The 15,394-nt window shown below is 40.5% G+C and overlaps 2 protein-coding genes across 2 annotated transcripts; one reads left to right on the top strand and one right to left on the bottom strand.

Annotated features, from left to right (window-relative positions):
- The first annotated feature begins 932 nt into the window (after positions 1-932).
- cog2 (component of oligomeric golgi complex 2) lies at positions 933-11,133 on the top strand. Its single transcript, XM_018696883.2, has 18 exons — positions 933-1,102; positions 1,538-1,699; positions 2,575-2,640; positions 2,732-2,812; positions 3,039-3,142; positions 3,423-3,531; positions 3,853-4,032; positions 4,372-4,496; positions 4,830-4,956; positions 5,075-5,214; positions 6,447-6,508; positions 6,602-6,753; positions 6,897-7,082; positions 7,256-7,328; positions 7,655-7,797; positions 8,508-8,647; positions 8,867-9,050; positions 10,249-11,133. Exons 1-18 carry the CDS (start codon positions 1,046-1,048, stop codon positions 10,345-10,347), a joined length of 2,190 nt encoding a protein of 729 aa, XP_018552399.1. The 5' UTR covers positions 933-1,045; the 3' UTR covers positions 10,348-11,133.
- agt (angiotensinogen) lies at positions 11,061-15,300 on the bottom strand. Its single transcript, XM_018696884.2, has 7 exons — positions 15,144-15,300; positions 13,336-13,784; positions 12,805-13,171; positions 12,434-12,558; positions 12,149-12,294; positions 11,855-12,011; positions 11,061-11,763 (listed from the first exon to the last, which is right to left on the bottom strand). The coding sequence occupies exons 2-7, from the start codon at positions 13,744-13,746 to the stop codon at positions 11,587-11,589; spliced, it is 1,383 nt and encodes a 460-aa protein (XP_018552400.1). The 5' UTR covers positions 13,747-13,784; positions 15,144-15,300; the 3' UTR covers positions 11,061-11,586.
- Positions 15,301-15,394: the final 94 nt, after the last annotated feature.

Here is a 15,394-nt window from a genome sequence, read left to right as displayed (position 1 = left end):
TAAATTGAGGATAGTATAATATTTAAAACGAAATATTGCAATGCAAAAAAGACTTTTTTAAACCAAACAGTTAAATCACAAGCTCCATTTAGCTTTAGAGCCTAGTCACAAGTTGTCCATTAAATTTAATGTCTAAGTAAAATATTGTCATTGTCATTACAATTTGTTGACAAGTGGCAAACACAAAGGGGGCTGTAAGTTACAATAATGCCAGTAACATTAGCTTATTAAGGTAAAATGAAAAAGTGACATTTCCTGATGGAAATTCGTATATTTAGTTGATTTCTGAAGTGCAATAAGTAAATTAGTCTTCCTTTAAATGTTAATGCACTGTTTGTCTACTTTACGTGTCATGAAAAAAAGTATTATATAAGTTCATTAAGTATTCAGGCCTTAATTTATTTGACAGGACTTTTAGGTCAAGAGTTGTTATTAAAAAAACAGGGTCTGCACTGAGGAGTCATCACAGAGGTCAACATCTGTAGTCTGCAAAGCAACATCTGGATGAGCCGGAGTTGTTTTGGATGCTCCTTGGACACAATCATCAAAGCTGTGCTTCGAGAAGCAACAACAATAACAATACTAAAACGATTTCAACACAAACTGAACATTAGAACGTTCCTGTCCATAATGCCATTATTGCATTATGGCTGTTGTTTTAGTTTTAGCTGGGTTTACATAATAAACTGCATAAACATCAGTGATCAACAGAGGCACAAGAGAGTGAAGGCCATCAGAAACCTTGCTGTGTTTGGAAACTAAACAAAAAATCTGCAGCATTTAAACATAGTCAGACGAGGGGTTTGGCTTTTCTTTCACCCTTTTTAAAGACTGAATAGCAATACCCACTTCCATCCGTGCAACAGCGCCCTGTAAGGACAACAGGACACTGTGCAACACCGGCCTCTAGAGGGCGCAGCAGCAGCATTCTGACTCTTCTTTGTTGGTGCTCTTGCCATGTTTGCGGAAGCTTGGCCACAGCAGCTAACTGGAGGCTTGTCACTTTTTTCTGTCTTTGTGTTGTAGTTGTGTTTTATGATCCAAAATGAACCTGCCGAAGGGCCCAGAGTCTCTGTGCTTCGACAAAGACGTTTTTATGAAGGTGAGAATCCGTTAACGTTACGTTGGGTAACGCACTAACCGCAGCTGACGTTGTCAAACTAGTTAGCATTAAGCTAAGGTAAACTGCTAATAGCTGGACATACAGGATGCTCCCTTTTCTGACACCTCTCTTTATTGAATAGAGATACTTTATTTTCAGTGCTTAATCTTCAGTGACAGACATAGCTATTGTTTTTAACGTCATGTCAAACAGGAACCTATGAAGCATCGCTAATCCTTAATAGCAAACGACATTAGTAATGGGAAAAATGTGTTCATGCTTCATATTGTACTTGAGTTTGTGTTCTGTATCGATTTTCTGTTTACATTTACTGATATTTTACCTGCTCATGTGTTAGTAACACTGGATGTTATTGCATGCATGGCTGGCAACACTAAATGCGTCTGTACCCTGTTGCTGTCTCTCTGTCTGCAGGATGACTTCGACGTTGACCAGTTTGTGGCGGAATGTCGGAAGCAGGTCCAGCTGGAGGAGATGAGAGAGGACCTGGAGCTCTACTATAAGCTGCTGAAAACAGCCATGGTGGAGCTCATCAACAAGGACTATGCAGACTTTGTTAACCTCTCCACCAACCTGGTCAGTTGTCATTTATGTTATGCCTGTTACCGGCCACTGTGGCTCTAATTTTTTAACTTTATAACCATGATCCAGCCAGAAATCAGTGTCCAGGTCTATTTAGATGGATTGTCTCATAATGTGTAAAAGGCAAGATTAACCCTTATTATGAATTGGGTCAATGGATCACAGCTAAAATATTCATATATATATAGAGAGAGCTTCAGTGATTATTTGATTAATCATTTAGGCACTTGACTGAAAATCAATCTATTGGCTGATCAAATAATAATTTTAGTCATTTTAAAGCAAAAATGTCAAATATTTACTCTCAGACATTAGGATTTGATGCTTGATCTTTGAATTGGACCACTGGATCACCACCTGGTCATTTTCACTGGTTTCTGGCATTTTATATAAAAAATGTAAGTAATTTATTATGAGAAAAAATAATCTCCAGATTAATTGATAATGAAGATTATCATTAGTTGATTGTTGTATGCTGTAAAGCCCAAACTATAAACCAGTTTTATCAGCAGCAACTATTGTTTTGTGTGTTCAAACCTAGGAAAAAGTTATCTCATATATTAAATGTTACTGTCATCTTTGATAACAGAGTTCATTGCTCAGTTGTAAAATATCCATAGAAAGGCATATCTATCACTAAGTATTTGTTTATTTTATATGTCAAAAGAAGAGGAATAATGGCTGATTATTAATGAATTTTATTCTTCTTAAGTATCACTATCTCCCTCAAAAATTAACTACTCTTTGGCTCTTAATATGCTCTTGAAATATTTATGGGAATGCATGACACAGTTTTTATTTTTAAAAGTTAGTCTAATAGTGTGAGGGTAGACTGTTTCTAATCTCAGACCTCTGCTCCCTTGTCTCAGGTGGGGATGGACAAAGCCCTCAATCAGCTCTCTGTGCCTTTGGGACAGTTACGAGAAGAGGTTATGGTATGTGGCCTGATTAAGTATACTGTAAGTCTTTATAATTCATTCCAGCTGCAGAAGCTTTATGCATGTTGCTGACTGTTGTCTGTTGCAGAGCCTACGGTTATGTGTGAGTGAAGTGATTCAGGCCATAGACAACCAGCTGTCCAAGCAAGAAGATCTGCAGAAAAAAAAGGTTTGGTTCCCCATCTTCCTGTCAATTGATATCATTTTGTCACATTTTTTATACACCATTAAATATGTTTTACACTCACCTTTACAATCCTCTGTGGCAGTCATGCTTAACCTGTTTTTTAATTATTACATACCATTGCTAGTTTTCAGATAGTTGAACAGTTGTCTTTTTTGTGGGATGATTTCAATTAATTATTGCCTTCTTTTTAACTGTCACCATCCATCAGGTGTGTGTATTAAGGCTAATCCAGGTGGTGCGCTCAGTGGAGAAGATTGAGAAGATCCTCCACTCACAGAACTCCAAGGAATCCAGCGCTCTGGAAATCAGCAGGTGGGGAACTGACATGTTAACAAACTCACTGGCTTCAGTTAGTAGCTAACCTGTCATTGAATATGGGCGGGTTATTTACCAAGTAATGTCAGTTTAAATATTTGCCTTTCAATGTCTAGTCTAAACAGGTATGGCAAGTAGGATGTCCATCCATGTACAAATTAAATTAACTAGAGAAGATCCTGGTTATAAATTTATGTATCTATCGTTGTCAGGAGCTGCAGTGTGGAAAACTATATTTCTGTTCTGAGTGACTTCATGTTTGTCTGTCTGTGTACAGTCCTTTGTTAGCAGGTCAGATCCTGGAGAGAATAGCTACAGAATTCAACCAGCTGCAGTTCCACGCCGTACAAAGCAAAGGCATGCCCCTGCTGGACAAAGTCAGACCTGTAAGTGTTAATGGTCAATCAGTCAGACGGCTGATTAATCAATAGCCACTCAGTTAGTCTAACAGTTTTTCTGCCTGGCTGCTCCTTTGTCAATCCATCAGTCCTGATAATCAAAGATAATCAGCCTCTGTGTGAACCTTCTTGGTAGTGCCCAAGGGCACCTCAGTTATGGGAAAAAAACATTGATGCACTGACTATACAGAAATTATCCTCAAAATATTTGATCCTCACACACTGATAGATGTTTCATTTGGTAGAATAAAATACTTTTGGTACTCATTTTTGAAACTGTGTATGTGACAAAGTTTCATCCTCTGCCAGCGTATCGCAGGGATCACATCCATGCTGCAGCAGTCTCTAGAGGGCCTGCTGATCGAGGGTCTGCAAACATCCAATGTGGACATGGTGCGTCACTGCCTGAGGACGTATGCCACCATAGACAAGACCCGAGATGCTGAGGCCCTGGTGGGACAGGTGCTGGTCAAACCATACATGGACCAGGTAAACATTCAGCACATGTGTTGATATACTGTAGATCCTAGGGCCTTTCAGCTATTTGAGGACATAAATTAATTAGACTTTTTCCAAGCATTTTTTTGTTTTAACTGTGATATGTTAAGTTGGTGAGTCACTTGTAATTAGCCTTATACAGGCTAAAAAAACTACATGACCAGGGAGGCAGCTTCACTAGTTCATAATTAATATAGTAAGAGGCTGTACTATGTAAATGCTCAGCTTCTTAAACTGAATGTCAGCAAATTCCAGCATATCCTGCTATAATAGGCTATAGTTTATAGATCAGCAGCTAGAAATCTCATCTCTCTCCTCTCATTCTTTTAGGTTATAGTTGAAGAGGTGGTGAAGTCCAGTCCAAATGGTCTTCAGTTGATGTACTCTAGACTGCTGGAGTTTGTTCCTCATCACTGTAGACTGCTAAGAGAGGTGACTGGAGGAGCCATATCCAGGTATTCATGTGGTATTAATCTGCATGATCACATATCAATTAGTTCTGTTGTGCATACAGAATATTGACCGGGCTGTGTGATCTTTCCGCACTTTGATGTTTGCTTATTTTGTTTTATTAATACATTCACATAATCATCATGCTCAAGAGATTTGAAAATGTTCTGTCATAAAGAGCGTCAGCTTCATAATGTCTAGTGGGCTTCAGAGATTTTTTCAAAAATAACAGCTACTGCTCTTTTGTGCACGTAAAATCCATCCATGGCTGAAGTAGTGTCCAAGTGTAGAAAGTATCACAGTATATTTTTATGCGCCAATGTTCCCTTTCTCCTCAGTGACAAAGCTGACATAGTGCCAGGCTATGATTTCCTGGTGAACTCTGTGTGGCCAGAGATGATCAAAGGAATAGAAGAAAGGTTGGCCTACCTCTTCAACCCCGGAAACCCTGACATATTCTTTGAGGTACAGTCACAGTGACACGGTTGGTGTGTGTATGCACTCACTTTGAAAAAAGTTTTGCGTTTTGTATACAGTCACTTAAGGCAGTGTAAAACTGAGTAGACTCTGTCTTCTTTTCTAGCGCTACAGCGTGAGTATGGAGTTTGTGCGGAGGTTTGAGCGTCAGTGCAGCTCGCAGGCGAGTGTGAAGAGACTGAGAGTACATCCTTCATATACCAGCTTCCACAACAAATGGAACCTGCCTGTCTACTTTCAGCTACGGTGTGTATTACCTCAATTCAATTTATACTCTACATATGATATCCTGTAGCTTATTCTATGCACAGTATACAATCTGTGTCTCTTTCTGTTGCATATTGAACATTTTGTTAAGTACAGGTGTCAGCCTTAAACATGTTGGTAGTATGATATGTGTTGTATACTTGGTTGCCAGACAACCAGTGGAAACTTCAGGGAGACTCTGAGCCTGGTCAAGAAACAGTCCCACACGTAACCACCTGTAAAACTACAATGAATCATTTTTGTGCTTTTTTGTACAGATTAAACAGACAAGATACAACATGTTACTTATCAAGCTTTAGAGGGGATGATAGGCAGATTTTGTTATCTTTGCTCCTGTGTCCAGTCTTAATGCTAACAAAGCTAACCATCGCCTGGGTGTAGACTTGCATTCACATTTAGATATGAGAGTGGTGTCGGGCTTCTCACCTTTCAGCAGGAAAGCAGCTAAGCTTATTTCCCAGAATGTCAAACTATTCCTTCAAGGTAATGAATATTTTGTTTTAGAATGTTTAAAATACATACTCTATTATTACATTGTTTTACTTGCTTGCAGCAGAGAATAGATGTGCTTTAATCTTTTAAATTTAGACATTTCAGCTCAAATAAATACGGTCAGACGTTGGTGAAGGTGTGATTTCTGCGCAGCATGTATTTTGAAGAATTGACTGGTCTTGCTTTATGGACTCAAGAGACAAGCTTTGATTAAAATTGCAGCCTGTCAGCATTTTTTAGGGGAAAAAGACAAGTGGGCAGACATTCAAAAGTTGAGTTGAGTATTATAGGAATCTGGAAAACTGCTTGTCAGTGTGAGTTTCATGCAGAATGATGACTGGAAGCAAAATGTAAACTGAGGATCAGTGTATTACTAAATGTAGCCCACAAACGTGACACTGGACCTTGACTGAATGGTCATTGATCTGTGTGAAAAAGTAAAGAAGTTGTCTACTGTTTGTCTCGTCCCAACAAACACACACATACACTGTAAAGTACACAATACACGCATTCATCGTTGCACGCCAAGACAAAGATTAGAGTGTCCTCATTTCACAAAACAAACCTGCACAGTTCGGCTTCAGTGGAAAGTCCATAATTTCCAATACACACAGAGTTGTTTCACGTCATGAGCATGTGCATATCAGAGCTGATGCAAGAAATAAGCTGATAACACATTGATTGTTTTGTTCTCTGTATGTCTTTCCTTGTTTTTTTAGGTACAAGGAAATAGCAGGAAGTCTAGAGAATGCCATAAGTGATGGCCTAGAGGCTGCACCAGGTAGGAATATATTTTCTATCATGAATGTTAGTGTGGACCCTTTGTGAACACTTTACTCACAGTAACGGTGTGTCTGTGTCTCTTCATGTCCAGCTGGCAGTGCGTACCACCTGCAGGTGTCTGAGGTGTTGTGGTCCTGTCTAGTGAGGTGCTGGTCAGACAAGGTCTACCTGTCACCTCTGGCCCATCGCTTCTGGAAGCTCACTCTGCAGCTCTACTCACGATATGCCAAGTTTCTCAATGAGGTAGTCTTAAATAGACCGGAGGAGAACTATAATGATATAAAGATTATTTTTAAAAGCAGTAGTTCCAACAAAGCAGTATGCAAATGATTGGCCATGCTGCTGTTAGTTGGTCTCTATTCTCATCTCTATCTGTGTCTGCTCAGGTTTTGACTAAGACTCCATCCCCTGAGGTGACGAAAGAGCCAACCAGGCCTCTGCCCAGCTCAGCCTCCTCCACCTCCAGCCGAACTTCATTGGATGATGGTGGCAGCGAGAGTGGGAGTCCTGCCTCCCTGTCCACCAAACAACTGGTCTACATTGCCGCTGACATCCAGAAGCTGCAGGAGCAGGTGCACACACACACACACACACACACACATAAAATAAATACATATATTTATAAATTTAGTTCCAGTTTATTTAAATAAATTACACAGTAATTTGTAATGTTTTTATTTCATGTTTTAGTTCTCCATTTTTTTTACATGTTTCCAAACTGACAGCTGGCTTATCTTTCTCTCAGATCCCTGAGTTGTCAGAAATGGTCAGGCAGCGTTTAGAAGCTATCGGATTCAAAAACTTTGCAATTGTGGAAGGTAAGCTGCAGTAAGTAATATTTGTAAGTAAATGAGGAGGAAAACATGAGGATAGATCAGAATCGTTTAAGTTTTTTGGGATTATCTGTCAGCACAGTATCAGCTGTGGTCTTAATTATAATGCATGCTAAGTGGACACATAGTCATGCAGTCCTAAATGTCATTGTTCATTTTAAAAAATCAAAACATTCAAAACCCCCAACAGGCTATTGAGCATGACATCTTAATTGACAAAGTCCTAATCACAAAGTATTATTATTTTAGCATAATGGTAGCTCAGGCTATGTGTACTTCATTTCATTTACTGGTGCTCTCTTCTATGTCAGATGCTCTAGCTGACTCCAAGGCTTGCCTGTCAAGTAGCATTCCCACTCTGAGCACCAGGATGACCCAGCATCTGACTGAACGCTGCTGCCGCTTCCTGAAGAGTGCCTCTGAGGTTCCACGACTCTACCGCAGGACTAACAAGGTTAGTGAAGCTGCAAACATGCACATGTACGCATTTTTCCTGTATTTCATCATATAATATCGACCAATCACATAACATCCCTTGGAGGGCTAATGCACTTGGAACTGCGTTATGGCATTTACATTTCTGAGGGATATACTATGTATAATTAAAGGTCAGAATTTCACATTTGAAATGCTCTGATTGGTCAGACTTGAAATGATGAAACCTGGAGGGATGATGCATGTTAGTGCATGAATGGCATTCAAACAAATGCCACTGGAGTATTTGAATATTATTGGCTCTAAAATTGAGCCAATCAGTGAACTTAAATGATGTTTCAGTATAAGGTTGGGCACACATTAAGAGATTTCTTTTGCTCCAGAAAGTAACGCAGTCACTGAGCTTAATATCTGGAAATTGCAGTTCAAGGTCCTTTGACTGGACTGATTTTTAGTAAGAATTTCCTGTTCAATATCCTCCAATCATCCACTCACTTGCTCACTCATAGTTATCCTGTCTGCCCTCCAGTGGCCACCAATATCACCTCCAAGTGCTGCTGAACTGTGATAAGCTGCATCTATGATATGATGTTTCCTTATAAATCAACATTTTATTTGGATAAGAGTGACACTAAGTATTAACAAAAACTCTCAGCTGGTATTAAGTTGCTTTTTACACCATCAACTTTGTGAAAACCTATAATGTCTGAATTCCTCCTCCCTGTGTAGGATCTGCCAACGCGTGCTTCAGCGTACATGGACAACGCCTTACGTCCGTTGCATCAGTTGCTGACAGACTCAACGGGGCTGGTCACCCCCTCTACAGCACAAGAGTGGCTGCGAATTGCACTGTCTGACTGCACACAGAGGTATTTTTACACACTCACAAACAGACCCAGAGATAATACCTGTGCTGAAAAATGTACTGACCACAGCCAGTGCATAGATGTGCTCATGCCTTTAGTATAAACAAAAAATGTCACTCAACTTCATTTTAAAATGTCTCATCACATATATGCTTAAGTAAAATTACAGTGTACAGTTGTATTTCTTCCATCTTTTTTGACATGTCCACTGTTTGCATTCAGGTACTATGAGACCATCTCAGAGGTGCTGAGCTCAGTGAGGAAGATGGAGGAGAGTCTGAAGAGACTGAAGCAAGCCAGAAAGGGCGCAACCGCGGCTACCACGGCAGGAGCAAACGGTGGACCCACAGATGACAGCAAGATCCGTCTTCAGCTGGCACTGGATGTGGAATATCTGGGGGAACAGGTCAGTGGTGTTTGACAAGCACACAAACTTATGCAGACACGTGTGGAGACACATACTTAAATATGTGACTAACAATGGACTTTCCTCAGAGAAAAACATATATACACTTACTGAGCACTTTATTAGGAACACCTGCTTATCCATGTGTTTATCCAATCAGCCAATCATGAGCAGTAAAACACATAAAATGATGCAGATACAGGTCAGGAGCTTCACTTTATTTTCTCATCAGTCATCAGATTGGGTAAAAAATGTGATCTCAGTGACTTTGACCATAAATATTGGTGCCAGACGGGCTAGTTTAATTATTTATAAAACTGCTGATTTCCTGAGATTTTCACACTCACAACAATCTCTAGAGTTCACTCAAAATAAACAAAACATGTCCACTGAGCGGCAGTTCTGTGGATGGAAATGCCCTGATTGTGAGACAGGTCAGAGGAGAATGGCCTCATATAACCACTCTCTACAACTAGGGAGAGCAGAAAAACGTAGCAGAAACCACAACATGTCAGACCTTGAGGTGGATGGGCAGAGGACCATGTCAGGTTCCACTCCTGTTGGCCAAGAACAGAAATCTGAAGCTTCAGTGAACTCACCAAAAACTTGGACAGTTGAAGACTGGAGAAATGTAGCCTGGTCTGATGAATCTGGATTTCTGCTGAGGCATGCAGATGGTAGGGTCAGAATTTGGCGTCAACAGCGTGAATCCGTGGACCCAGCCTGCCTTGTTTCAGTAGTCAAGGCTGGTGGTGCCACAGCCTATCTCAGTGTTGCTGCTGACCATGGCCACAATTTAACATTTTCTAATGGTTACTCCACGTCACAAAGCAAAAGTTCGTTTCATAAACATGACAATGAGTTCAGTGTATTTTAGTGGCCTCCCCAGTCACCAGATCTGAATCCAATGGAGCACCTTTGGGATGTGGCAGAGCGGGAGATTGGCAGCATGAATGTGCAGTTGACAAATCTGCAGAAATTATGTGAGTCATGTCAACATGGACCAGAATCTAAAAGGAATGTTTCCAACATCTTGTGGTATCCAGAATTGAAGAACTGGGGCTGTTTTAAGAGCGAAGGGAAGCCCTACCCAGCTCTCAGCATGGTGATCCTAATAAAGTGCACAGGGAGTGTATACTGTAGACAAATACTGCTGAATTTACAAACTGCTTATGTGGCTTTGTACTGTTTGTGTCAGATCCAGAAGATGGGTCTTCAGCCAAGTGAAATCTCCATGTTTTCCACTCTGATGGACCTTGTGAAAGAGGCCCGAGAGCTTGCTGAGCAGAACCAGTGAAAATTTGATCCCACAGTGACTAAAAACCCATTAATGTGCTGCACTCATCCCTGGATTTCCTGAAGACCTGGAAAGGGAAAGAAGGTCGAAGTCCTGGTCTGGTAACGGTTGATGGTGATCAGAGCACAAAGAATGCAGGACAAGAACTGACACTGACACTACTGAAATCCCTTCTCAGCAGTTTTTTTTTTTTTTTTTTGAACTATTGCCTGGATCATCATTGGTTGTGCTGTAGGCAGTGTGAGCAAGAGGGCCCACATGGTGCTGTGTCCCTGAAATCTTTTACAAAACGACTGATGCTGGATGCTGGTAATATGCACTGCTCTACAATGGCCAAGAGGTTGTAATCAAACAATATTAGCTAATTTCTAATTTCTGCTTCTGGGTGAAGGATTTACCACAAAGACATCTTTTAGCGTGTAATGTGTACATTTTTGTTAAAATCAAAGTTGCATAATATAATATGTTTAACATAATAAACTGGGGAAAAAAAGGTGATGAAGTAACTATGAGTGGTTGTGTAGTAGTTTTCCCTCACTACTACCAAGATAGACACAGGATTTTGACCATTGTGTACAACAAATTGTTATTACAGATGATTTCACTCTTTTGACCTAGTGATGGATACTAATTCAAGACGTGTTTGAAGCACTGTAATAGTAAAAACTTTGACAAAAATCCTGATGAAAAACAACGACACGTGAACTACAGCATATTGGGAAACAAATGTTTTATTTTAGCAATCACAAATCGTAACAACAAAAATAAACTCTTAGTTACAATATACACTGTTTTAGTCATTCAATGTAGAGAATCACAGTTACTGTACCTACTCAACTGAAAAAAAAACTGTACAGAACTCTGCTATAACAAATTTTACAGAAAAAAACAAATTAGGATTTTAACAGCCGACTTGAAAACAACTCAAGTAACAGGTTTTCATAAATACTGAAACAGGGACTCCCTGAGTTTGTAGAGAGGATCAGGTAGGTGGTGAAAGATAACATTGTTCAATATTGATGGATTCATTTGGAGCGAGGTTGTGCTTCATTCCTCATGTACTGTATGTGGTCATTATTTCAGTGGAAAAGCAAGGGTATGATCTAAAGGAGATGTCTGTTGAATGATTGATTTCAGCCCCTGTGGAAATTTAAGCTGATAGAGTAGATCGTAAAGGAATGGGTCTGTTGGACATTTTTCATGTCAGAGGTTTTTGTTGGTTTTAAACCCTATGTAACTTTACAGTGTAGGATTTGTGATCTTGCCCAGCATGAGGATGGCATTAGACTCTCCCTCTATGACAGAGAAGAAGAAAGGCCGGTTGATGGACAGTTTCAGAGGGATGCCCGCTTCTTGTATCTTGTCCTGAGGTTCTGCTCCTTCCTCTGACATCTCAAACAGCACCTTGTTGACCGCCTGAGAGGAGACAGGGAAATCTGTTGATGATGCACATATACACAGCGAGTAGTTGTCATTATAGGACAAGCTGACCACTCATTTAGTTCACCTTATCTATAGTGAAGGGTTTGATGTTGCTGAGTTGGCTGAAGTCAGCCTGGGAGCCCAACAGTTTGGCCTCGATCTCTGGATCCATGTTGGTCAGCAGGTCATGCAGATCAGTCACAGAAGACATGGAGAACTTTGGCAGTGACAGCTCCAACAGACTGGGTGGGTGAGGGGGAAAGATATGTTTAATTTTAAGATGAAAAATGTTTTAATTTTATGTCAACTTGTGAGGAGAACAATAGTCAAAACTGATACCAGGTCTGGATTTAATGTTTTAAAAACAAACAATCCTCACCCTTCTTGAAAGCTCTGGTGCCAGTCAGACATGTCTGTGTGCAGCCTTGACTCTATGTCATGGAGGTTGGCTCCTTCATGAGGCAGGACCAGCAACATGTAGGACCGTTTGCTCAGAGACAGCTTCACAACAGTGCACCGCCGCACCTTGACAGTGAAAATATTATAGGCTGGTTAAGTCACTGAGATTTCAGCAGGCTCAAACCTATGTTATACAGTACACAAAAATAGATGCGAGGCACCAAATCAGCATAAAAAAAAACAATTGTCCCGAACTAAGATTTACCTTATCATTCAGGTAGTGGTACTGACCCGTGTGGGTCATCAGTGGAGCCATCACTGTAGTTGTTTCATCCACATGAAACTCCTGCAAGGAGGTCCTCTCTGGCTGGAAGGCTGTCTTCCAGTTGCCTAAACAGACACAACCAGAGAACACAGTCAGGTACTGCAGGGTGGTTTAGTAGTTGATAGTACTTTGAACTCTGATATTTGTAGTGTTTCAGTTTGATATGACAGCATCTGAGTCAATGCACAAAGTCAAATCTGAGAATGTTTGATTGGCACTTTTGGACTGGTACAGTAAAAATATTCGGAAGTTGGTTTAGTGCTATCATTCTAGCAATTAGAGAGAGTGACGTCTTAACAACAGAAACAAACCTTGAAAGTTGAAGGAAGTAACGAACAGGAGGTCACTGCTAGAGTTCAGATCTTTGAAGATGCCCTTCACCTTCCCGTCTGAAGTCTTCTCTACAAAGTTGTTCACCAGTTGCTCAGCCTCCTGAGGTTTGGAGAAGTCCATGCTGCGTATGAACGATTTGTCTGAGAAGTCCTGTGTGCCTTGAATAAAGTCCTCGGATAGCTGAACATCCTGGCGAGTGAAGGCCCAGACCTGGGTAGTAATTTCATCTTGGGGTCCGTCATCCACTAGAGAGTTAATGCTCTGAAGAGTCTTGAGAACCTTGTGTCCATCAACTAAGGACACACAGTCCTCTCGGTCAGTGTCACTGCTCAGGCCCAGAAGAAGCTGCAAGGATAGAAGAGAATTGGGAAAGATTTACTTTTTAACATAGATGGTTAGGACCGCATCAATCATTCCTTCATTTTCAATGGTAATGAATCAGCAGGGTCTGTTTGCCTAAAACCCTTTTTGAACTGTCTGTACAGTGAGAACAAATCAAAAGCAAAGACCTGGAATGGCCTCGCTGTCTTCTTGGAAGCTCCCAGGTACAAAGTGACGAGGGATCCGTACATGTTGACTGGAGAGAGGAGGGTGTTGGTGCTGGGCTGCTTGTTACTGAGAGCCTGGTACATCCTCAGGCCGAGAGAGTTCAACAGCTCCGCAAGAACTGCCGTCCTCTCTGTGATGTTCTGCCTCTGTGCATTCAGTTTTGACTGGTCCCGGCTGTCTGGTGTCAGGACTTCAATATCAAGGGAAGCCACAGGAAGTGTCTCCAGGGGCTTGGATGTCTGGGTCTGCAGGGTCTCACAGCTGACATTCTCGGCAGCAAAGAGATTGAAGGGGTGAACGTAGACGCGGTTGGCGTGACTTCCTGACAGGCAGTAGCATAGTAGGAAGACTAGAAGATGCGATCCGTGCATTTTACCTTTTGCTGGTAGTCACCTTAAAATTATTCTTTCTGTGGAGGAAGACAGATATGTTTAATATGAATTACCCTAAGTTTATCAAAATGCAAAATGCCTCTTGAATCTTGATGAGCACAGAGGTGAGTATTGGGTGGTCTGTGAATGCTGCATGATTGTTTGTGTGGCTTTAGTCTGAAATCTGGCTGAATCTGGTTTTTTGTCAGACAGGATTGGCTGGCAGGAACACTGCGCATAGAGCAGCATGTCAGTGACTGATTGACCACTCTGTGTGTCTTCTCTCCTGCTGGTTAGTGAATGAAATCAGGCATTATTCTCTGCAACAGAGGTCGCATAGATAATGAAGACACATCTATGTGCATATGTGAGCGTGCGCACAAATTTGTGTTTACTGACTTCAATGAGATGGATGTTTCTATCAGATATTGTTTATTGCTTATTTGGATTCTGATCAAACAGATTTATGTGCAAATGTCACCATATATTAAGACAAAACTCTTCACTTTGGACACTATGTAAAATGGAAAAATACTTAAAATTTGGCTGTACTTATGTTGCTACATACTATACAACTAAACACATTGAGAATGAGTATATAATTTGCAATACAAACATTTATATGCATTTATAAGTATATGATTAAAATTAAAATGAATATATTGACGAGTTCATTAAAATAATTTACATTTTCTTAACTGGCCATTGCAATTTTGTTTCTGGAGCTCTTCACGAATGCAGAGTAAACAAGTTGACAATTTTCTCCTTTCCTTTATGAATAATTTTTATGCATTAACTGAGATGTCTCTGAAGGAGAGGAACTTGGATTAGTGCTCTTATGCAAAAATAGGACTTTATCCTTTGAGTTGAACGTGCAGAAATGTGGACTGATGGACTCTTGGAGGAGGTTAGCAAACATGAGATTTTCCTCTGTTTGGACATGTACCATAGGACATGGCCTTGGTTTCTAATCAATAAAATCAGTGCACTCAAATGTTCTTATACACAACCAACTCACCTGTGTACCCGATGACTCGATGACAGAAGTAAAAAAAACATGGCTTACTTATGATCAGAGATATTTTCTGTCAAGCTCCAGAAGTTTGACAAAACCTTTAATATGACCTGATCCATAATAACCTTGTCTTCAACTAGCAACTGTAAACAAATTGTTCGTACTATTTATGTTTATGAAGTGGATAACCCTCAAATTGAACTAAGAGTTTGTCAGAGAGATATTTTTAGATATTTAGAACATTATTTTTGGCTCTGAGTTAAATAATGGAATAGTCCCATCAATTTTTTAAACTCAACCAGTATCTCTGAAGTTTAAAGAATTCACTCAACTGCACAATTAAAAGGCAATAACTGTGATAAAGTCAAAGTTGTGCTCTTACCCTGTGTGTGCTGCTGCTGTTGCTGCTGCTGCTGCTGCTGCTGAGTGAGGTCCTGACTCCTCTGCTCCCTTACTTAAACCCAGCCAGTCACTCACAGTGCTCCCACTCTGGTTACTGATTAACCAAACAGCATTGAGTCAGGGGCTCTGCTGCCATGACTCACACCCCGCTTTGTACTGACGGGCTGCTGCTATAGATAAATAGGTTTGACAGAGAAGAAAGAGACCACCCAATGTCCCCCTATATGTTGA

Source organism: Lates calcarifer, linkage group LG16_LG22 (genome assembly GCF_001640805.2).
Source record: "Lates calcarifer isolate ASB-BC8 linkage group LG16_LG22, TLL_Latcal_v3, whole genome shotgun sequence".
In the NCBI taxonomy this organism is placed as follows: Eukaryota; Metazoa; Chordata; class Actinopteri; family Centropomidae; genus Lates; species Lates calcarifer.
This window is presented reverse-complemented; position numbering and strand designations above follow the sequence as displayed.

Excerpts from the sequence above, each read along its gene's own strand:
- cog2 (XM_018696883.2), top strand. The coding sequence starts at position 1,046 with ATGAACCTGCCGAAGGGCCCAGAGTCTCTGTGCTTCGACAAAGACGTT. Across the intron at positions 1,700-2,574 it reads TTAACCTCTCCACCAACCTG|GTGGGGATGGACAAAGCCCT; the intron begins GTCAGTTGTCAT and ends CCCTTGTCTCAG. Across the intron at positions 7,083-7,255 it reads TCCAGAAGCTGCAGGAGCAG|ATCCCTGAGTTGTCAGAAAT; the intron begins GTGCACACACAC and ends TCTTTCTCTCAG.
- agt (XM_018696884.2), bottom strand. The coding sequence starts at position 13,746 with ATGCACGGATCGCATCTTCTAGTCTTCCTACTATGCTACTGCCTGTCA. Across the intron at positions 12,012-12,148 it reads CACCAGAGCTTTCAAGAAGG|TCTGTTGGAGCTGTCACTGC; the intron begins GTGAGGATTGTT and ends TCACCCACCCAG. Across the intron at positions 11,764-11,854 it reads AACCCTTCACTATAGATAAG|GCGGTCAACAAGGTGCTGTT; the intron begins GTGAACTAAATG and ends GTCTCCTCTCAG.